The sequence below is a fragment of the Lepidochelys olivacea genome (genome assembly GCF_965140295.1).
Source record: "Lepidochelys olivacea isolate rLepOli2 genome assembly, chromosome: 20".
Lineage (NCBI taxonomy): Eukaryota > Metazoa > Chordata > Testudines > Cheloniidae > Lepidochelys > Lepidochelys olivacea.
The window spans coordinates 16,180,857-16,202,798 of NC_140430.1; the positions used below are offsets into that span (position 1 = coordinate 16,180,857).

The following is a 21,942-nucleotide window of genomic DNA, read 5'->3' on the forward strand; positions in this document are numbered from 1 at the left end:
CAGTAGGGTGTGGGGAGAGAAAACCTTTTGTAGTGATAAACACTCATTTTTTCATGGTTTGTGTGTATAAAAACATCTTCTGTATTTTCCACAGTATACATCCGATGAAGTGAGCTGTAGCTCACGAAAGCTTATGCTCAAATAAATTGGTTAGTCTCTAAGGTGCCACAAGTACTCCTTTTCTTTTTGTGTTTTAAACTCTCTCTCTCTCTCTCTCTCTCTCTCTCTCTCTGTGTGTAAAAAAACATAGGTGGGTTTTTTTTAAAGTATATGGCTGCAAACTGATGGTAATGGTGTGTTTCAAACTAACAGGGTGTTTTTTTACTGTGCAAAATGTGTTTTAAACTGGATTTTAAAAGTTGATTTTAAAAGCAGTTTGGTTTTTATTTTGCAAAATGAGGTGTATTTAAAAAAAATGTTTGCGGGTTTGTTGTTTTTTGTTTTAAAGTGGTAGAAATAAACTCAAAACTCCTGTTTGTTGTACAGCCTGAAATGGATTATTTTGTTTGAAAGCTCTGACTTTTTAAATAGAAAAACACCCTAATGAATATTTTATTTTTAAGTTTACAAGACAGTTTCATGTGATTTATAATAATTATAATAATAATCATCATCATAATAATATTGTCTGCTCCACAGTACGATCAAAACATGAGAGACCCTCAGACCAGAGGGTAAACAAGCTTAAAAGAAAAAGAAAAGAGACAGCTGAAAAGAAAAATTCCCCAGATGGATGGATGAAGCCCAGTAAATATATTGTGTTTGTGAGGTTATGAGGTTTTGTATTTTAAGTAAATACTTCGGTGTGGGTGAGAAAGATGGTAAAGTTAAGTTTTGTAATATGTTCCTTCCCCCCCAATCGGGAATGTGCAGTTCTCCTGACAATGCTGTAGTCAAAGCTACAGGGACACCTCCACCAGACCAGCCAAAGAACCAGAAATCTGCTTTGAGACCTTTAACAACTCAAAACGGCACAAGAGTGCAGATGAAGCACCAGGGCAGTCCAAACCTCAATTACGTCAAAGCCAAGGACAAAACAAAAAACTCTGGTGAAAACCAACCACGCAAACACAACGCCAGTTCCTCAGCGGCCACCTCCACACCAAGCCCTGAGAAAACCGTGAGTGAAAACGCCCACCTACGATGCTTCGTTCAGAAGACTGAGGGATGTTGTATCCTCGGGGGTTCTAAAAGAACGGTATTCTAAAAAAGGTTTGGGGAAAATATGATGCCTCGTTCAGAATACCGGTGAATGGTGTATCTTCAGGGGGTCTAAAAGAACGGAGGGCTGGAAAGCACATCAACAAAGCAAAAGCTTTGGTGGGTGACTTTTTGAAAAATATTTCAATTTTTGGCTCTGCGCAGGCGTGACTAGTCGTGGAAAGGGGCACCCGCAAGGATACACATCAGCTCAGGTGTAAACAAAAGGGGGGATAGCGCTTGGTGGACAAACAAATGGCTGCCAAAAAGTTCCAGGCCAGGATCGCTGTAAAAATTTTAAAAAGAGCTAAAGAGGTAATGGGGAGGGGGGACAAAAAGAGATGCCCTCGACTGGAGGCTCTCAAACTGGCATGTCTGAAAATGGGGAGGTGGAATCAGACTCTCACACAGAGTCTGGTTTAGAAAATTCCCCAGAGGGCTCTCTAGAATGATGGGTCCCCATCTTCTCCCGATGACCCTCACGGAGGCGCCTCGGAGTCTGACTCTCAAATAGCATCTGATGTAGAAGATGCCGCTGATGGTCCCGTAGAGGAACCCCCAAGTAACCCTGAAAATGCAGAGGTGTGTATGGAGAGAGTGAGAAGTTGGCAACGTGAATTACCTAGATTTGGGGGGTCGGTGTATTGTGAGGAATTTCATTTTGTCAATCTTGAGCGAATAAATTCAACTCAGCAGGTTGTTGAAGCCATACACAGGGGGATACAGTTAGTTCTCAATGACGTTAATGGTAGGGTAGGCCCTGATGATTATGTTCAGTTACATTTAGAGAGCTGTAATTTAACTAAACCGTTGTTTTTGGTCTGAAGAACTAGGGATGAGCTGTCTGCTGAAGATTTCTTCAATCAGACCTCAAAGCTGCCACAGAGCAATAGAGTTGCATGTCAATGGGACATTGCACCTCGTTGTGACAGTTGTAAAAAAACAGGGGTGGGGACCGCTCATAGAGTTTTAAATTCTATCCTCAGTAGTCAAATCATCCATAAAAAAGAGACAATGTTTAGTAGACCTGACTTACACGGGTACCCATCTGTGTTTTGCGCGTGGACTCTTGGCTGTCATGTCCGACCATAAACCTACGGACGCGGAATCGTTAGCGGGGGCGAGAAAGTTGCATGAGAAACTGGGCTGGTCAGATCAAAGAAAGATTATGCTCAGTGACGTAGCAATGTCTGAACAGCATTTAGGAGTCAACATACAGGTGGTGCTGTATGCGGCGAAAGGGGCTTTTTTAAAACGGGGGGGGCAGTTTACCCCAAGACTTATTTCATCCTGTTGCACGATGAGCATTACTAGGGGGTTCTGGTTGTGAAAAAGTTGTTTGGAGCAAAAAATTATGGTGAGTTTTGCCCCACGGTGCACAGTCACGGCCACTCTTGCAGGTCCAGCTGCTGCCTCTGCTTGAGCATAACATGCTCAGACAGCGTGGACGTGCAGCTGAGGTCTCCTCGCTGTAGACTGTATTGTCAGTCCAGAGAGCGTTTAGACAGACACATCGACTGGGCGTCGACAGAACAAGTTGAATGCCTGTCTAAAACGTTGTGCGATAAGGGTCAGTCTTCCGTGGACAAGCGGCACAGGTGTAAAGGGAGGCGCTATAAGCGGGGTCAGGCTTTGATCGCTGGTGATGTAGACGGTCACCTCGGTTTTATGGACAGCCTTAGAAAGCCCGAATCCTCAGAAAAGTGTATTTGTTATGATTCTGAATACACACAGGAGACTGGGTTGCACACTCCCAATTACATTTTTGCTATGTCCCTCAAGCCGGAAAAGTCCTGGGAATTTAAGGGTGATGAGTGTCTTTCTGTGTTTGTTCAGACCTTTATTGGCAAAGAGTTCCGGGTCTACACGTTCCAGGTGCACAATTCCAAAGGTTACGATGCATACTTCATCATTAGACAGTTAATGAAGGAAAAGATGTGCCTAGAACTGATCACTCAGGGCAGTAAAGTAATGTGTGTGGAAGGTAAGGTCCTGGGCATTCGTTTTATAGACTCTTTAAACTTCTTGCCCATGAAGCTTGGTAAGCTCCTGCAGGTGATGGGGTTTGAAGGGTGCAAAGGGTATTTTCCACATTTTTTGAACACTTTAGAAAATCAAAATGACATGGGGCCTATGCCCGGTGTGGAGCACTATGGTGTAGAAAGCATGATGCCCAGGGAAAAAGCAGAGTTTCTCGACTGGTAGCAGGCCCACAGGTAGGAGACGTTTGACTTGCAGAAAGAGCTCGCATATTACTGTCAGCAGGATGTCAAAATTTTGAGACAGCCTTGTATCCTCTACAGAAAAGAGATTTTGAAAATCATGGAGAAGGGAGAACTAGTAGAGAGAGAACCTGGTAAATTCACCGAGATAAAACTGTGTATAGATCCATTCTGGTACATAACACTGGCATCTGTCTGCATGGCTATGTACAGGTTTATGTTTTTGGAGCCTAACACGGTAGCTCTTCTCCCTCCAGACAATGATCACAGGCAGGAAAAAGATATTCGACCCCATCTGTTCAGTGGCTGTTGTATACCTCTCACAAAGAAACTATACAAATACGGCATGCTTTACAGGGTGGGGAACTACAGGTAGGCTCCTACTCTTTAGACGGTTATGCCAGTGTTGACAGGGTACACACAGCCTTAGAGTTTAACGGGTGTTCTTTTCCACGCCTGTGCCACCTGTCATTGTGAAAAAGCACAAAACCCTATGACGGGGACAACTTTTGGGTTTCTTTATTACAAGACGCAGCTCAAGACCGACTATCTGAAACAACTTGGTTTTGTAGTGAGGACTCTTTGAGAGCAAGAGTGGGAAGTGATGAAAGAAACAGACAGGGAGCTTGCAGGTTTTTTAAACTGAGCCCAGTTGCCCAAGCCTCTCGTGCCTAGGGATGCTCTTTTTGGGGGAAGGACAAACGCTATGCGCCTATATTACAAACTTAACTCCGGGGAAGAAATCCACTATTATGATTTTACCAGCTTCTACCCTTTTGTAAAGAAAACCAAATACCCTCTCGAACACTCCGATATAGTTTATGACAAATTTGGACCCCTTGCAAATTATTTTGGAATTGCAAAAGTTAAAGTGTACCCCACACAAGGCTTCTTTTTCCCATTGTTACCTGTCAGAGTGGGTGGCAAGCTTATGTTCCCGCTATGCCGAACCTGTGTGGAAACCGAGCAGCGGGAGATGTGCATCCATACTGACGAGGAGAGGGCCATCCTGGGGACTTGGTGCACGGTGGAATTGAACGCGGCCATAGCGAAGGGGTACGCGGTGGCAAAAATATATGAAATCTGGCTTTTTAATGAAAAATCTGATGTACTCTGAAAAGACTTCATCAAATGACACCTCCACCAGAAACAAGAGGCTTCAGGGTATCCCAGCTGGTGCACAGACGAAGAAAAACAAAATAAGTACTTGAACGATTTCTACCAGAAAGAAGGCGTGCGTTTGTGCCACCACGAGATCAGGTTTAACCCCGCTAAATGCCAAATCGCTAAACTCTTTCTAAATTCCCTCACGAGTGAGATCCCGCTAGATCACCGAGTTTGTGTCGGCAGGCCCGAAAACATACGGGTATAAGCTGTCGGGAGGAAAGGCCTGTATGAAAGTCAAAGGTATTACCCTGAACTTGGCAAACTGTCAATAGATCAACTTTGACAGTTTGAAAGATCTAGTCCTGGACTATTGCACGGGCCTGCGAGAAAACACCTCAAAAAAGAGAGAGGTGCAGCAGCCCTCTATCGTAAGGAACAAAAATCAGTGTTAAATAGAGACCAAAACCCTTAAGAAAACACAGAAAGTCATTTACAACAAGAGGGTCCTAGGAGAAGAGTTTAAAACCCTGCCCTACGGATTTTAAAGTGGATACGAGGTGGAAACACCCCTTTTCTGCAATTCTCGCGGGGACTAGCAACTGTGGGAAAAGTTACTTTATAAAAAATGTGTTGGATAATGCCAAACAAAACATTGTCTGTAATGCCTGAGAATATTGGATAACCTGGCTATAAAAAGCATTGCAAGATACACATGTCTGGGCTTGTTGAAACACATTTTGAGCAAGGCTAGGCATGCCCAAGAATTTAAATGTATTTTTTACAAAATTCATCACCATCCGGTCGTTTTGCACTAAGTCGTTAGAATACAGTTTTAAAATCCGGTCAAAAGATAAACACTTGCTCCGATGATGTAAGAAAAACACTCGGTGATAGTCGCTCCGTGAAAGGAGCAGCCACATACCCAGGTCAATATATAACTCAGATCTTACCCAATAATGACGCTGTTGTCAATCCTTTAGTATCTCATATCTAAAGGTTTATTTATAGAAAGCAAGAGGTGAGAGTTAAAATTGGTTAAAGGAATCAAATACATACAATAATTGCAAAGTTCTTGGTTCAGGCTTGAAGCAGGGATGCACTAAACTGCTGGCTTGTTAAATCTCTGGTTGCTTCCAAATGACCTGGAAGGTCCTCAGGCCTTTGGTTAGAATGCTTCCATAGCCCAGAGATTACAGCAGGGACGAGGCAAAATGGAGACGTTTCTTGGGCCTGTTATAGCTTCTGCTGTGTGGAGGGAAACCCACTGTTCCAAGCAAAGCCCTCAGCACAGTTTGTGGAACAGTACAGGCACAAGATGGAGTTTAGTATCCCATGATCTAGTCACATGCCCACGCCTGCTTCGATGAGTCATAACAGAGGCCATGACCCATACTCTAGCTGGAAAGTCCATCAGGTAGGGATAAGCCTTTTCTATGGTCCAGTGTGAGTTAAGTGTTCTTTGATGGGCCATTCAACTTGTATAATCCCTTGACAATGTGCTGGCCAGACTAGAAGTAAGCTGTCTTGTGGGTGTGACCCCGGGAGCAAACACATTTGAAATGCAGGTATACAATCAATATTCATAACGTTAGATATAAAAAGATAGGATAATCATATTCAGCAAACCATAACTTTTGGGGGGCACAGTGGGGTGGGGGGTCCCTGGAGCGAGGGGCTGGGGAGGGGAAATCAGGGCACAGCAGAGTGAGGGAGGTCGGCCCCTGGAGTGAGGGGCTGGGGAAATCGGGGTGGGAGGCAGACAGGTTATCCCCCGCCCTCCCCGGACGGCACTGGTATCTACTTTGGTGACCAATCCAGGAGCCAATCAGTTCTGTCTGTCAGGCCTGGAGGGGCGGGAAGAGCAGCAGCTGCTGAGCGGAGCCGCTTCTCCAGCAACAGCTGCTGCTCTTCCCGCTCCCCGGTGGCAGAGGCAGGTTACTGCACGTAACTGGACTTTTAGTGTCCGGTCAGCTGTGCTGACTGGACGCTGCTAGTTTCCCTTTTCGACCGGACGTTCTAGTCAAAAACTGGAGACCTGGCAACCCTACCCACTAGTCCCTGAGCTCCCCACATCCCTGGGGCGCCCCCGGGGTGAAAGTAAGTTAGAGGACTTACCGGTACGCCAGAGTGTGGAGCAGGGGCGTGGCCTCAACTGGAAGAGGCAGGGCCTTAACTCCCCAGGCCAGGGCTCCAGCTGCGGTAGTGGCGGCTGGGAGCCCGGGACCCTTTAAATCACACCTGAGCTACCAGCTGCAGAGGCGGCTGGGAGGCTCGGGAGCGATTTAAAGGGCCCAGGGCTCCAGCTACCGCAGCTGAGCCCTGGGCCTTTTAAATCACTGAGGAGCCCTGGGGGCTCCCGGCTGTCACCGCTACCCCAGGGCTCTGCACTCTGGCAGAGCTTTAAAGGGCCTGGGGCTTCGCTGTGGTAGCAGCTGTCAGAGCCCCAAGCCCTTTAAATCCCCACCTGAGCCCAGCTGCCCGAGCCCTGGGGTAGCGGTGGCTGGGCTCCATTGGGGATTTAAAGGGCCCCGGGGCTCCAGCCACCACTACTGCCCCGGCCCTTTAAATGCCCGCCGGAGCCCCACCGCCGCTACCTCAGGGCTTCGGCAGCAGGGCTCCGGCGGGGATTTAAAGGGCTGGGGCAGTAGCGGTGACTGGAGCTCCGGGGCTCTTTAAATCCCCGCCAGAGCCCCCCCACCCCTACCCCAGGGCTCGGCAGCAGGGTTCAGGCGGGGATTTAAAGGGCTTGGGGTTCTAGCCACCGCTACCGCCCCGGCCCTTTAAATCCCCTCCGGAGTCCCGCCGCTGCTACCCCAGGGCTTCGGCAGCAGGGCTCAGGCGGGGATTTAAAGGGCCCCGGGGCAGTAGCGGCGGCTGGAGCTGTGTAAATTTTAGCCCTAGTTAGCAGGGGAGGAAAATTTGCATTAAACCAGGAAGTTGGTCACATCCTTTACTATAGAGAAATGACCAGATCTATACCATGTTGATGGGATTGACTGGCAGGTTCTAAAATTTGACTTCTTGTGCAGTAAGGATTCTGCCCCCTTTCCCCATAAATGCTGATAATGGATTAATATAGTTCAGGGGGCTAGCTGGGTTTTCCACCCAATAAATTGCCACATTGTGAAAGAGTCTGTTTTGTCTAATAGTTAGAGCAGGGGCTGGAATTCAGGGCACTTAGGATCTTTTCCCAGCTCTGGGAGTTGAATGGGGTCTAGGGATTAGAGTCAGGGGGGTTGAGAGTCAGGATTCCTGGGTTCTATCCCTGGCCTCTTGGCGGGGAGGATGGTTTAGTGGTTAGAGCAGTAGTGGTCAGGACTCCTGTTTCCAGCCATGTGAAATACTGTGGTGTAATAAGAGCAGGGGACTGGGAGTCAGGACTCCTGGGTACTAATCCAGTCTCTTCCACTGATTCACTGCTGTGACCTGGGTAAGTCCTTGTGCTTCAGTTTCGCCAGCTATAAAGTTGGACTGATAGTATCTTGCTCCCAAGAGTGGAAGGGGTGAGGTCTGTGAGGTTTAATGCACTGAAGTTTGTAAAGAGCTGGCAGACCTTGCATGGAAGGGGCAGAGGGCAACGGGGTGGCTCTGTGGTTATTAAGATGCACTGGCTGTGTTGTGTTCCTCCTGGCCACTGTTTAACAAGTCCACTTCTTTTCACAGATCCAGCCATCCCCATTCATCGTACACGCAGCGTCGTTCCACTTCCCATCTTTGAGCATCATCACACAGTCCTCACCACTGCCAAAATTGTTGGGCTCCCCTCGATCCCAGTTGCTGGGGATCAAAGAGAGTAGCAAACTCAGCTAGGCATTCGAGGGAAGCCCTGGTGAAATGCACTCCCTGAAATCCCACTTAAGCCCCCAGAGAGGGTGATCCGGCCTCACCCTCTGGAAAGTGGTTTGAGGCTGACTGTTACAGAGCACTGGATAAGAGCCAAGTGTAATGATATAGGGCCTGACTGACCTCTGTTACTCCAGTTTTAAACTGGTCTAGCTATTAACTTCAATGGAATTTACACTGGTGTAAACCTGGGGTAATACAGTGGTGGATCAGGGCCATACTGTTACAGTGAGAGTTACCCACAGTCTTACAAGTGCTTTTCCTGAGTAGCTGAGCACTGACCAGGCTTGGAGGACACCCTGCATGGTTAGTGCTGTGATCCACGTTCTCTTTGGTCAGTCCTCGCTTCCAGCCTGACTCTCTACGTGGAGTTAATTCTCAGGATAGAGTCACTTCCTGGGAACACTGGGCTATTTGGGCTGAGGTTTATGCAAGAGGGGACTGACCTGGGTGCTGTTGGTGATACCTCTGCCCCAGGTCTAGTGTAAATAAACAAGTTACACTAAGAAGGAGCCAGATTCCACCGATTTCTTCTCAAAGGGGAAACTGCCCCGTAAGACCCTGAAAACTGCTACTGCTCAGCTGAAGGTGACAATTTAAAGCTGAGCATCATCCACCACTTTGTTCTCTACCGCACTAGCTCTGGTTCCCTGTGGGGAAACCCTGGACAGTTTAAAGAGCAGAGCAGATGGAAGATGAATCAAGAAAGGGCAGCTCCACCCACTCAGCCAATGACTCAATGTGTTTGAAACGTACTGATTGGCCAGTTGTACCAGAGCCAACCCCCCACCCTGCCCTCATGTACCAGTGAGCGGGATTGGGCTGACCTGTATGACACAGAACTGTCGTCGACCCATATAAATGTCCCTTCATTGCTAACGTCGTGCAGGCCAATCCAGTACTGCTTGCCATTAGTGTTCTTTGTCAAAAACTCCTGAAAAAAGAAAATGATTGATTGCAATAAAATATGGCCCAAATCTAAGGCACCACCCCAATCCCACCTCACACAGCCCGTACTCCTCTCTGTCTCTCTGTTGTTCTCCTTGTGCCGAGATGTGGCCCATTGGGTTAGGCAGCGACTGAGATCGAGGCCCCCTTGGGCCAGGTGCTTCACAGACACCTAGTGAAAGACGCTCCCTGCCCCAAAGAGCTTACAATCCAACAGACAAAACCAAGGGTGAGAGGGGAAACTAAGGCATGGTGATTTGTGCCAGGTCACACAGAAGGTCAGTGGCAGAGCAGCGAGTAGGACCCAGCTGTCCTGGCTCCCAGGCTTGTCCTGCACCACTAGACCAGGCTGGCTCCCCTCCCAAAGGACCTGCTGAGGGAGCTGCGGCTCTGGATGGATGTGGAAGCACCATGTGGACATGGAGGCTAGGCAGGAAACATCAGGGAGCTCCCAAGTGACCACGATCTCATGGATCCCAGTCATCCACCAGACGCTGTGTCTCCAAACCCTTTCCCCATCACTCCTTACAATCAGGGGTCTCTCTCTGATTCCCGCAAAGGTTCCCTTCCCAGGGAGCTTCCCTGGAGCTGTCAGGCTGACTTGCCTGAGGGTCCCCAGCAGCCTGACTGGCGCTTGGGATGAATTGTGCAGTGACTCTTGGGAGTTGGGGGAGTGCCTGAAGTCTGTGTTCTGGGAAGTGGTTTGCTACTCGATCCTGTGCCAATAGATGGTGCTCAAGTATATGTAGCATGGTCCCTGGGTTTTGTAGGACCAAGACAATTTCTTGTGCACTGCAAATGGCTACCTAAGAGTGGCCATACTGGGTCAAGCCAATGGCCCATCTAGCCCAGTGTCCTGTCTTGCGACAGTGGCCAGGGACAGGTGCTTCAGAGGGCATGAACAGAACAGGGCAATTATTGAGTAATCCATCCTGTGTTATCCACTCCCAGCTTCTAGCAGTCAGAGGCTTAGGGACACCCAGAGCATGGGGTTACATCCCTGACCATCTTGGCTAATAGCCATTGATGGACCTGTCCTCCAGGAACTCATCTCATTCTTTTTTGACCCTAGTTATACTTTTGGCCTCCACAACATCCCCTGGCAGTGAGTTCCTCAGACTGACTGTGTGCTGTGTGAAGAAATACCTCCTTAGGTTTGGTTTAAACCTGCTGCCTATCAATTTCATCAGGTGACGCCTAATTCTTGTGTTCTGTGAAGGGTCAATAACACTTCTTTATTCACTGTCTCCGCACCCGTCCTGGTTTTATAGCCTCTGTCACAAAAGAGCCTTAGCCGTCTCTTTTCCAAGCTGAACAGTCCCACTCTTTTTAATTTCTCCTCATCTGGAAGCTGTTCCAGCCCCCTGATCATTTTTGTTGCCCTTCTTGTGCACATCTTTACACCAGTGCATAATGTGTTTCCTAGGCACTGAGCAGAGAAACGTCAGCTACTATCCTGTCCCCAGGCATCTCTCTCATGCCAAGAGCCTCCCAATTGCTGGGAGACCATCTCCACACCCTGTCCGAGCTGTGTGGCTTGACTCAGTGAGCCTGACTTACCTGCTTTTGTGGGTTATCAATAATAATCAGCTCGGCACCTTGGTCTTTGCAGGCCTGCTTGGCATAGGACCAGTGTTTACGCACTGTGGAGAAGTAGTAGCAGGTCCCTGAATTCAGCAGCCAGCCGGCTGGACAAATGCTGCAGGCAGAGTCTGCAATGCAAGACAGGCAGAGGTCACTCTCAGCGCTGGACTGCAACGGACAATAGTAGCATCTGCCCAGTACCCTTTAGCCAATGACCTCAACACACCTAGCCAAGGTGGGGAAGCGTCACCCTTAATTTACAGAGGGTGGGAAACTGAGACAGACAGAGGTGCAGTAACTTGCTCAAGACCATTCCCAAGCTAGGAAGAGAACTCAGGAGACCTGATTTCCAGCCTCACCTGCTCTAACCACTAGCCCAGTGGTTTTCAACCTTTTTTCGTTTACGGCCCTTTAAAACATTTCTAATGGTGGTGCAGACCCCTTTGGAAATCTTAGACATAGTCTGCAGACCCCCAGGGGTCTGCGTACCACAGGTTGAAAGCCACTGCACTGGACAACATTGGCCTCAAGGAGCTGGGAATAGAAGCCAGGAGTCCCAGTGGCCAGCCCTCTGCTCTAACCACTAGACTTCATATACCTCTCAGAGATGGGAATAGAACCCAGGTGTCCTGCATTCCAGTCCCCTGCTCTAACTATTAGACAAAACTGACTCCTTGACAACCTAGGGGAAATCCCAGTTAGCCCCCTGAACATTATCACTGCTTGTGTGGAAAACGAGCAGGAATCCTAACTGCACGAGGTGCCATGGCCCAGGCCCCCATTTGCTGGGTGCCGTACATTATTTATTACATGTATTATGGCAGTGCTTAGATGCCGCAGTCATAGATCAGGCCCCATTCTGTCAGGCATGGTACAAACACAGAACAGAAAGACGGTCCCTGCCGTGAAGAGCTGACAGTCTCAGCAAGTCGAGGCTGGCGTGTGTCTCACCGTTCCTTTTCTGGACAGCATCCAGAATCTTGTAGGCTTCAGCCCTGATGTTATCTCTGTCACTTTTCGCTTTGGCCAGACCCTCCGACACTGCAAACACAACACACTGTCACATGTAGGAATAGGGTTGTATCCCTTTAAACAGACTGTTAGCCTCGAGCGGCGCTCACCATATTCTGTACTTCAGAAGCTGCCAGAGGTCAACTAGAGCAGCGAGTGTGTGCAGCTGGGCCTGGCACACCTGTGTGCAGGTCGTAAACACTGGGATTTGGGGCCTGGCTGTGACACTGAAGTGGGGCCCCTATCCCAGCAGCAGGAGTCACAGAGCTTGTTACACGGTCAGTCTGATACAGTCATTAGGGACTGGCCGGAATCACCAGCTGAACCTGAACCTTTCACAAGGGTCAAAATCATTCATCTAAAACCAGGTCCCCGCCCCCAAACCTCAGCAGGAGCCCTGACCTTGCCTCATACCCAGGCACACTGCCCTGCCCCACAATTCCCTACCTCTGGCTCCCCAGTTTATTACACCTGGGTCATCTTCTGCCCAGCCCTTTAATCTACCTGCCTCCCCTCAGCCACTAATGAGTCACCATCCCCATCTCCCTCCCCTCGGCCCTCCCCTGCTTCCAAAACACATATCCCCTCTCCTAGCGGTCCCAAGTGAACCTAGGGAGAAAGAAACAGCCAGATCCCCCCTCTGTAGCAGCCCAGCCCATGGGAATCGTTAAAGGCCAGAGACTCCTGCAGTGACCGGGAATGCACCTGGGGTGAGAATCCCTGGAACTGAAGAGTGAACTGGCTTCCCCAGTTCACCCCAGCTAGTCACACACACTGAGCCTGGTACAAGAGGAGCCCTGAGTGCAGAGGCTCTGTGGGCACTGGCTGTGTCCCCGCCCCTCCGGTGGGTCACCCAGAGTAGGGCAGGGCCCTGGTTTCCGGCCTCGGTGACTTGATCCCAAATGCTGCTTGCGTGGGCTGGCCTGGTGGGGTAGGGTGGAATGGATCCCAAATCGCCATGGGAACCTGGCGCTGAGATTCTCCACCCCGCTCTCTTCTTTCTGCTGTTCTCCACACCCTCCTCTGCCTGAGCCCTGCTCCCTGCCCCCCGCCCCGCCATGGGCACTCACCTTCCACTCTCAGCGTGGCCTGGTCCGACTGCAGCCTCTTCAGCTCCGTGGCCAGCTCCACCTCTGAGAGATAAACAGGGCTGATCACGTTCCTGGGAGGGGACCCAGGGCTCAGCGGGAACAAGGAGGTGGCCAGGGAATCGGGGCTGTTGGGGGGAGTTTGGGAGGAGGAGGAGTGACATGACTGGGGTGCAGGAGGTTCGTAGAGGTGATGCTGGGCTGTGGGTCTGTGAGGGCTTCAGTACGTACCAGTGCTGTGCATGGCGGACTGGTTGAAATGAAGTGTCTCCAGTTGCTTCGCTGTCTTGGAGCCTGGAAGAGACAGAGGCCGGTGAGCTGGGAACTACCCCTCTCTTCATCTCGTGGGGCAGGGCCGTGTTCCCTAGCAGAGCGGGTCTGTCAGGTACTGGGGTCTCCCGGGGCTGGTTTCCTTCCTGGGAAGAGGCGGCGCGGGTGGATTTCCTTTCGTCCCCTGGCCATGACGGTCCATGACTCAGGCTCCGAGATGGAGAGCGACTTGCCCCAGGCCAGGTAGTGAAGCAAGATTAGAACTCGGGGCTCCCTGACTTGTGCTCATTCACTCAGACCCCACCTCCAGCTACCAGCCCTGCCTGGGGACAGCATTAGTGAGTTTAGTTAGGGCCCATCCAGACTAGGGAAATTTGTACTAGTGTCACCGTGGACTGGTGCAAATCCCTAGTGCAGACACATGGCACAAGGCTTGCCCAGGTTACCAGGATTAGACCCATTGATGTGAGTCCTACTTTGCATTATCCCAGTGTGTGTCTACATTAGTGGTTTGCATCAGCATTTACCTATCAGGACATGGTCTGTAGACAAGGGGCAGGTTCTCCATCACCTGGAATTATAAAAAGATTGTCTTTCTCTTCCTAAAAGTTCCACTCCAGCTCGACTACCAGATATGGGCTGGATATAGGAATCGCTGGGTGGGATTCTGTGGCCTCTGCTGTGCAGGAGGTCAGACTAGAGGCCCATAACAGTCCCTTCTGGCTGTAACATCTATGAGCAACGATGGTGCAAACTTCCCTAATGCAGACAGGAACCTAGCTGGATCATGGAGCAGGTCCTCAAAGAATCAATCCTGAAGCACTTACATGAGAGGAAAGTGATCAGGAACAGTCAGCATGGATTCACCAAGGGAAGGTCATGCCTGACTAATCTAATCGCCTTCTATGATGAGATTACTGGTTCTGTGGATGAAGGGAAAGCAGTGGATGTATTGTTTCTTGACTTTAGCAAAGCTTTTGACACACTCTCCCACAGTATTCTTGTCAGCAAGTTAAAGAAGTATGGGCTGGATGAATGCACTATAAGGTGGGTAGAAAGTTGGCTAGATTGTCGGGCTCAACGGGTAGTGATCAATGGCTCCTTGTCTAGTTGGCAGCTGGTGTCAAGTGGAGTGCCCCAGGGGTCGGTCCTGGGGCCGGTTTTGTTCAATATCTTCATAAATGATCTGGAGGATGGTGTGGATTGCACTCTCAGCAAATTTGCGGATGATACTAAACTGGGAGGAGTGGTAGATACGCTGGAGGGGAGGGATAGGATACAGAAGGACCTAGACAAATTGGAGGATTGGGCCAAAAGAAATCTGATGAGGTTCAATAAGGATAAGTGCAGGGTCCTGCACTTAGGACGGAAGAACCCAATGCACAGCTACAGACTAGGGACCGAATGGCTAGGCAGCAGTTCTGCGGAAAAGGACCTAGGGGTGACAGTAGACGAGAAGCTGGATATGAGTCAGCAGTGTGCCCTTGTTGCTAAGAAGGCCAATGGCATTTTGGGATGTATAAGTAGGGGCATAGCGAGCAGATCGAGGGACGTGATCGTCCCCCTCTACTCGACATTGGTGAGGCGTCATCTGGAGTACTGTGTCCAGTTTTGGGCCCCACACTACAAGAAGGATGTGGATAAATTGGAGAGAGTCCAGCGAAGGGCAACAAAAATTATTAGGGGTCTGGAACACATGACTTATGAGGAGAGGCTGAGGGAACTGGGATTGTTTAGTCTGCAGAAGAGAAGAATGAGGGGGGATTTGATAGCTGCTTTCAACTACCTGAGAGGTGGTTCCAGAGAGGATGGTTCTAGACTATTCTCAGTGGTAGAAGAGGACAGGACAAGGAGTAAAGGTCTCAAGTTGCAGTGGGGGAGGTTTAGGTTGGATATTAGGAAAAACTTTTTCACTAGGAGGGTGGTGAAACACTGGAATGCATTACCTAGGGAGGTGGTAGAATCTCCTTCCTTAGAAGTTTTTAAGGTCAGGCTTGACAAAGCCCTGGCTGGGATGATTTAATTGGGGATTGGTCCTGCTTTGAGCAGCAGGTTGGACTAGATGACCTCCTGAGGTCCCTTCCAACCCTGATATTCTATGATTCTATCATTCTATGATTCTAACTAATTAGATAGACCCTGAGCCAAACACCACTGAAGACAATGGGAGCCTTTCTATTGGTTCGGTGGGTTTCAGATCAAACCATTAGTTAGTTAATCGGAGCAGAACAGAAAAGAAGAGAGGTTTGGTATTTCTTGTTTCCCTGTGTCCCCCTCCCTGTCTGTCTGTCTCCACCTATCATCCCATGTCTTACACTTAGGTTGGAAGCTCTTTGGGGCAGGAACTGGCTTTGTGTACTATGTTTGTACAGCACCTCACACAATGGAGTCCTGGTTCATAACTGGGGCTCCTGGGTGCTGCCATAATACACCTAACAGGCGAGTCTGGGATCCATAGACAATCACAGTCCTTGTTATAGCCAATGAGTTCCAAGTATCCACTTTTAGACCCAACAGGAGGAGCAATCAACCTCATTTATGTAGTGAAACAGCTGCAGACAATGAAAGTGACCACCCAAGGCACCAGGCTGCATGGCAGGAAAGAGCCGTGTGCGTCGAGGGGCACCCTGGTTGTAGCCCCAGGTGCTCGGAGCAGCCTGTGTATGAGGGAGGCTGAAGAAGCTGTGAGCGGGACCCTGTCAGGAAGCAGAGATGGAGTTTCTTGGGCACAGAGCTGAAGGGGCAGACGGGGGATTTCCGAGACAGGGAACAGCCTGCAGCTGTTTGTTCCTGTTGTGTTCAAGGGAACAAGATGTTGTAACAAAACAAGATCACAGCGAGAACAGACCTGCTTGGGAGCAGCGATTGCTCCCCCTAACAGGAACAAACCCGACAGCACCTCCGATTTTGCTTCTGCCAAAGGGGCAACATCAGTAATACAAATACACGGACACTCATAAGTAAACTGAATTGTTACCGTTGCCTCTCAGCATGGATTGACCAGTCCGCAACTGCTCCAGCTCCTTGGACATCTCCGAGTCTAGACACAAGGACAGACCCCAGCTGTTGTTTATATGATTTGGGGGGTTGGGGGGGCTGAGTTTTCGATTTGGGTTCACAGCGTAGAGCGACATGCTGCATTTCTACTTTCCAACTTCCCCCTGGGGAGATAATCTCTGAGGGTGATATCCCCAAAGGGATTTTGGCATTGCAATGCTGAGCACCACAGTGCCTAGAAAATCCCAGGAACACCCACAAAGCCAAGTTACATGCCCAGGTTCCGATACAATGACTGGGGAGAGCAATGCATCTGAGTGCAATCCCCAAAACCCAGCACGCTAGGCGGGGAGCTGTGTAAGTAGCTGTCATAAATCTAAAGGGAAGGGTAAACCCCTTTGAAATCCCTCCTGGCCAGGGGAAAGCTCCTCTCACCTGTAAAGGGTTAAGAAGCTAAAGGTAACCTCGCTGGCACCTGACCAAAATGACCAATGAGGAGACAAGATACTTTCAAAAGCTGGGAGGAGGGAGAGAAACAAAGGGTCTGTGTCTGTCTGTAGTCGTCTTGGCCAGGGACAGAACAGGAATGGAGTCTTAGAACTTTTAGTAAGTAATCTAGCTAGGTATGTGTTAGATTATGATTTCTTTAAATGGCTGAGAAAAGAATTGTGCTGAATAGAATAACTATTTCTGTCTGTGTATCTTTTTTGTAACTTAAGGTTTTGCCTAGAGGGGTTCTCTATGTTTTTGAATCTAATTACCCTGTAAGATATCTACCATCCTGATTTTACAGGGGGGATTTCTTTATTTCTATTTACTTCTATTTTTTATTAAAAGTCTTCTTGTAAAACACTGAATGCTTTTTCATTGTTCTCAGATCCAAGGGTTTGGGTCTGTGGTCACCTATGCAAATTGGTGAGGCTTTTTATCCAACATTTCCCAGGAAAGGGGGGGTGCAAGTGTTGGGAGGATTGTTCATTGTTCTTAAGATCCAAGGGTCTGGGTCTGTAGTCACCTAGGCAAATTGGTGAGGCTTTTTACCAAACCTTGTCCAGGAAGTGGGGTGCAAGGTTTTGGGAAGTATTTTGGGGGGAAGGACGCGTCCAAACAGCTCTTCCCCAGTAACCAGTATTAGTTTGGTGGTGGTAGCGGCCAGTCCAAGGATAACGGATGTAATATTTTGTACCTTGGGGAAGTTTTGACCTAAGCTGGTAAAGAGAAGCTTAGGAGGTTTTTCATGCAGGTCCCCACATCTGTACCCTAGAGTTCAGAGTTGGGGAGGAACCGTGACAGTAGCCAATGGGAGATACTGATGAGCCATCCCCGCCCTTTTCTCAGAGCTAGGCATGCTAGTCCAGGCTGCAGGAATGGGAAGTATCTAGCTTCACTAGTGATCCACAGACAGGAAGTCCTCTCCTGGCTTAGGCACCTAAGTAGTGTCTTTTGGGAATGAGTTAGGTGCCTACCTCGTTCTACACAAAATGCAGGGGAGGAGGTGCTGCTGCCCACTTTATAATTTATAGCCCAATGGTCAGAACACTCACTTGGGATGTGGGCGACCCAGGTTCAAATCCCTCCTCCCTGGCAGAGGAGCAGAAAGGATTTGTATAGGGGCTTAGGTGGGAGACAAGCATCCAGATGCCTCGAGGGAGGCAGGAGTGCGCATGCCTAGAGGTGTCGAGTGAGTTTAGGTGCCTACAGTGCTCAGTGGGAGTTTTGTGGATTGCAGTAGGAGCCTTAGGTGCCTCACTGGCTTCAAGGATTTCACCCAGAGTCCCCTCTGAATGACCTCTGCCCTGGCGCAGTCTGGCCAACTCCAATCACAAGATTGGCTTAAAAATCAAGAGATTTGTGAAAAATAATAGACTTTTCTTTTCTTTGGCTCCTGGTTTCTGAGCCATTACATCACTTTCCCAAGCTTTTCTCTGCAACTAGAATCTGTCTCAGTATTTTTAAATGAAAGCTCAGATTCTCACCCAATCACAAGACTCCTGGAGCTGGGGCTTCAATTCAAACACCACCTAGAGTTCACAACGCTGAGGCTGCTCTGTGTAATGACACCCACCAAGGCTCCTCAGCAGGATGTGAATCCCTGCCACAGCAAAGACCTTTTGAGCTACAGGAGCTACTCTCTTAACTGGCAGGAGTAGTTAGGCTGTTATCCTGCGTGGAGCAGCTGCTAGAGGGCATCCCAACATACATTGTACTTACTTGTACCTGTGAATACATTCAAGAATCAAACACCAGCGTGTTCCTGCTCACAGTGTGGGCTCTGGGAAGGTGCCCCATTGCTGTGAATTGGAGGGCAGGCGGCCTGACTTAATGAGCCTTGTCTTACAATTAGCAGCACTATGGCACAATGAAACACATTGTGGGGGCCTATATCCCTTCTCCTGCAGTGTCTTGACACTGGCCATTGCCAGACACAAGGGGACCTGGCTGGGAGGGACTCTTGGCCTGAAATCCTGGCCTTGCTGAAGCCAATGAGAGTTTGGCCATTGACTTGATGGAGTCGGGATTTCACCCCTGGTCTTTTCCACTGGTCCATTCCTGTGTGATAGTCCTAAACGCACTCCGGGATACTTACACTTTCCAATCACCATGGCGAGGAGGATGACCCATAATACAAACGACACGGCGTTCACAGCGTAAAGGGGTAATACAGACCTTTCCTCCCCATTCAGGCCGCTACCGCACTGCAGCAAGGAATTCCCTGGAAGGCAGGAGCAGAGACAGCGGGGGTTAGAGCATTGGTCCCTGCCCTCTGGCGAACCAGTGCTGCGGGGGCAGGTGTGCTCGAAGCCTCGCGGGGAAGGCACTAGGGGAATTCAGAATTCACTATTATTGTAATTCATAAATAGAGATGGACGTGCCACTGGGGTCAGGAATCTCTGTGCAGCACAGAGCATGCAGGGGAATTCACACCCTCTATCTATCTATCCCTATAGAATCATAGAATATTAGGGTTGAAAGAGACATCAGGAGGTCATCTAGTCCAACCCCCTGCTCAAAGCAGGACCAATCCCCAACTAAATCATCCCAGCCAGGGCTTTGTCAAGCTGGGCCTTAAAAACTTCTAAGGATGGAGATTCCACCAAATCCCTAGGTAACCCATTCCAGTGCTTCACCACCCTCCTAGTGAAAGAGTTTTTCCTAATATCCAACCTAGACCTCCCCCACTGCAACTTGAGACCATTGCTCCTTATATCCACCCTATCTATCTATCATTTGCCCACCTGGATTTCCATTGAGCCTAAGCCCCAGAAGTAAGAGAACCCCATTTCCTGGAAGTCCCCTCTGTTTTCCGAAGGATCCTTTGGGGGAGCCAGGCCATGAGATCCATGTGAGATGCTGGGATGATTCCCTGGGGTGTCACCTCCCACCCTTTCCTCTCTGCTTTGACTGCCTTCCACTATCAGGATACAGCTCCGCGGCTGCAACCCCTGCCTACATCTCCCCCTCACCCCCTGTTCAGTCCGTGCTCCCCTCCTGATGGTTGCTTGTACCACCTCCCTATGGCCAGCCCTGGCCTCCCCCCAAGTGCCCTATGCTCCCCCATACACTGTCCTCTAAGATTCCTCCCCATCTTGCTGCAGACTCATGTGCCATGAAGCCTGCCAGGCAGAGAGGCTGCCCCCCGCTCTGTGCTGCTTTGTCCCAGCCACTGTAGCCTCCTCCAGGCAGGGACAAGCCCTTGGTTCAGAGCGTTGCTCCATGCACAGTACCATGTACTCACCAGCCAACCCCCCCTTCCTCCACTGCCCCAGCCCACTGTGCTGCTGTCAGCAGCGGGGCTGGGGAGGGGAAGGAAGCAGCTGTGTCTCCAACGCCTACATCTCAAATCAGCGCCCCCTCCCACACACACACGCACGTATCCCCCTTCACTTCCCAGGAATGAAAGTAAAAAAAGAGGAAGAAAAGAAGCACAAATCTGCTGTAAGCGCAGAATTGCACGAGGCATGTTCCTATTGCACAACGCAGGGACATCCCGCCTGATCAGCAGAACTCTGGCTCTGAAATGCCTCTCGTAACACGTCCACCCCTGGGCTGGGACAGGGATCAGGGCCAAGGCTCCTGATGGTATAACCTGCAATTGTGTACGACGGGCTCCAGCGCCCAGCAACTCGTACATTGTGGACACTAGTCCTGAGTGCAATATGGATGCAAAATGGATCTATTTATCCATTTATCCATTCAATCCCATAAATGCTAGCCATCCCTATACAACCCCATCCACCCATCCCCATACTCCTCCATCCGTCCATCCATCCATCCATCCCCATACACCCTCCTCCATCCATCCCCATACACCCCCCTCCATCCATCTCCATATACCCCCCACCTATCTATCCATCCCCATACACACACATCCATCCCTATCTATCTCACAATCTCCATACACACCAGTTCATCCACATCTATCTATCTATCTATCTATCATACAGCACCCCTCCATCCCCATACACTCTCTCTCTCTCTTGCTCCCCCGCTTTTAAACCCCTCATTGCCAGAGTATGCAAGCACCAAACATAAACATCTGATGAAATGCTGCTGAGACAAGCCTGGAATTCTCAGCCTGGCTCTGCCCAGCACCTCCTGCTGTGATGTATGAAACGCCACCCTCCCAGAGTACAGACCTGCCTTCGAGTCTGACTTCGCTGCTGAGCACTATGCCGCTCCATAAGTAGGGCCCAATCCTGCAAACCTCGCTGACGCCGCCCTCCTCTTGGCTTCACTGGGGTGTGGAGTCTGCAGGATCAGGGCGTGTTATCAAGGAGTGAGCTGATTAGCAGGAAATGATTGCGCACTCTCCCACTAATGCAGCCTGGGGTTACCTGCTCTCCCAAAAGCCATTTCTGTCTCCTGTTCCTTGAGCGTCCCTTGGTCGGACTCTTCGCACTTTTGGTAAATGCTGCCTGAAGGCATCACTCTGAGCCTCTTCCTACCCCAATGGCTCAAACGGCTTTTATACCAGCTGAGGTTCTGAGCATCTTTCCTGGAAAAGGAAACACATGTACCCAGCCACTCTTCCTCTCTTCAGAACACAGAGATCTGTGACCCTGTCACTTCTCCTCTAGCAGCTGGGAGCCTTCATCCAATCAGGATTCCTGGTGCAGCTGACAAACAATAGCCACCCACCCAGTGACCCAAGGAGCGCAGACAATCTTTAAGTGGGAGGATCTTTTCGGAGCTGGGCATGTCCTTACCCTGGGCCCGGCAAGAGGGGTTCTCGCGTGTGCAGTCTGTGAACATTGCTGTTCAGGGAAACAGAATGGTGAACATCTTACAAATAAACAAATGGCACTAAGAAAACACCTGACTCCATGTCACCGATTTCTGCTCCAAACGGGAAGCCAATCTACAAGGGCAGCCTGCAGGGGCTAAAAATTGTAGTGTAGACATTTGGGCTCAGGTGGGAGCCCAGGCTTTGAGACCCTGCCCCTCACCATGTTTCAGAGCCGGGGCTCCAGCCGAAGCCCAAAATTCTATACTGCGATTTTTAGCCCCACAGCACAAGTCCCAGAAGCCCGAGTCGATTGACCCCAGTTCTGTGGCTCAGTGCAGTGGATTTTTTATCACAGTGTAGACATATCCTAAGTAATTTAGGAGCATAAATCCCAGTTTCAAAAGGCACTTGGGGCCAGATTTTCAAAGGTATCTAGCCCCTAGAG

General features: G+C 49.7%; 1 protein-coding gene across 3 annotated transcripts; it reads right to left on the minus strand.

The window, feature by feature from the left end:
- Positions 1 to 7,247: 7,247 nt before the first annotated feature.
- Positions 7,248 to 21,381, minus strand: LOC311510505 (C-type lectin domain family 4 member G-like). 3 transcript variants are annotated; one of them, XM_084610207.1, is made up of 10 exons: positions 21,106 to 21,205; positions 20,908 to 21,019; positions 18,858 to 18,983; positions 16,251 to 16,313; positions 13,235 to 13,297; positions 12,986 to 13,048; positions 11,856 to 11,945; positions 10,881 to 11,032; positions 9,200 to 9,306; positions 7,250 to 8,306 (listed from the first exon to the last, which is right to left on the minus strand). In XM_084610207.1, exons 3-10 carry the CDS (start codon positions 18,871 to 18,873, stop codon positions 8,168 to 8,170), a joined length of 693 nt encoding a protein of 230 aa, XP_084466333.1. In that variant the 5' UTR covers positions 18,874 to 18,983; positions 20,908 to 21,019; positions 21,106 to 21,205; the 3' UTR covers positions 7,250 to 8,167. The 3 variants fall into 3 exon arrangements, with proteins under 3 accessions (XP_084466332.1, XP_084466333.1, XP_084466331.1); XM_084610205.1 differs by lacking the exon at positions 20,908 to 21,019 and having other exon boundaries at positions 21,106 to 21,378; XM_084610206.1 differs by lacking the exons at positions 16,251 to 16,313; positions 20,908 to 21,019 and having other exon boundaries at positions 7,248 to 8,306; positions 21,106 to 21,381.
- Between the last annotated feature and the right edge of the window lie 561 nt (positions 21,382 to 21,942).

Coding starts and splice junctions, on each gene's coding strand:
- LOC311510505 (XM_084610205.1), bottom strand. CDS start 21,196: ATGCCTTCAGGCAGCATTTACCAAAAGTGCGAAGAGTCCGACCAAGGG. Junction 13,298..16,250: donor ATCCATGCTGAGAGGCAACG/GTAACAATTCAG, acceptor TGTCTCTTCCAG/GCTCCAAGACAGCGAAGCAA. Junction 11,033..11,855: donor TGCTGTCCAGAAAAGGAACG/GTGAGACACACG, acceptor CTTGCATTGCAG/ACTCTGCCTGCAGCATTTGT.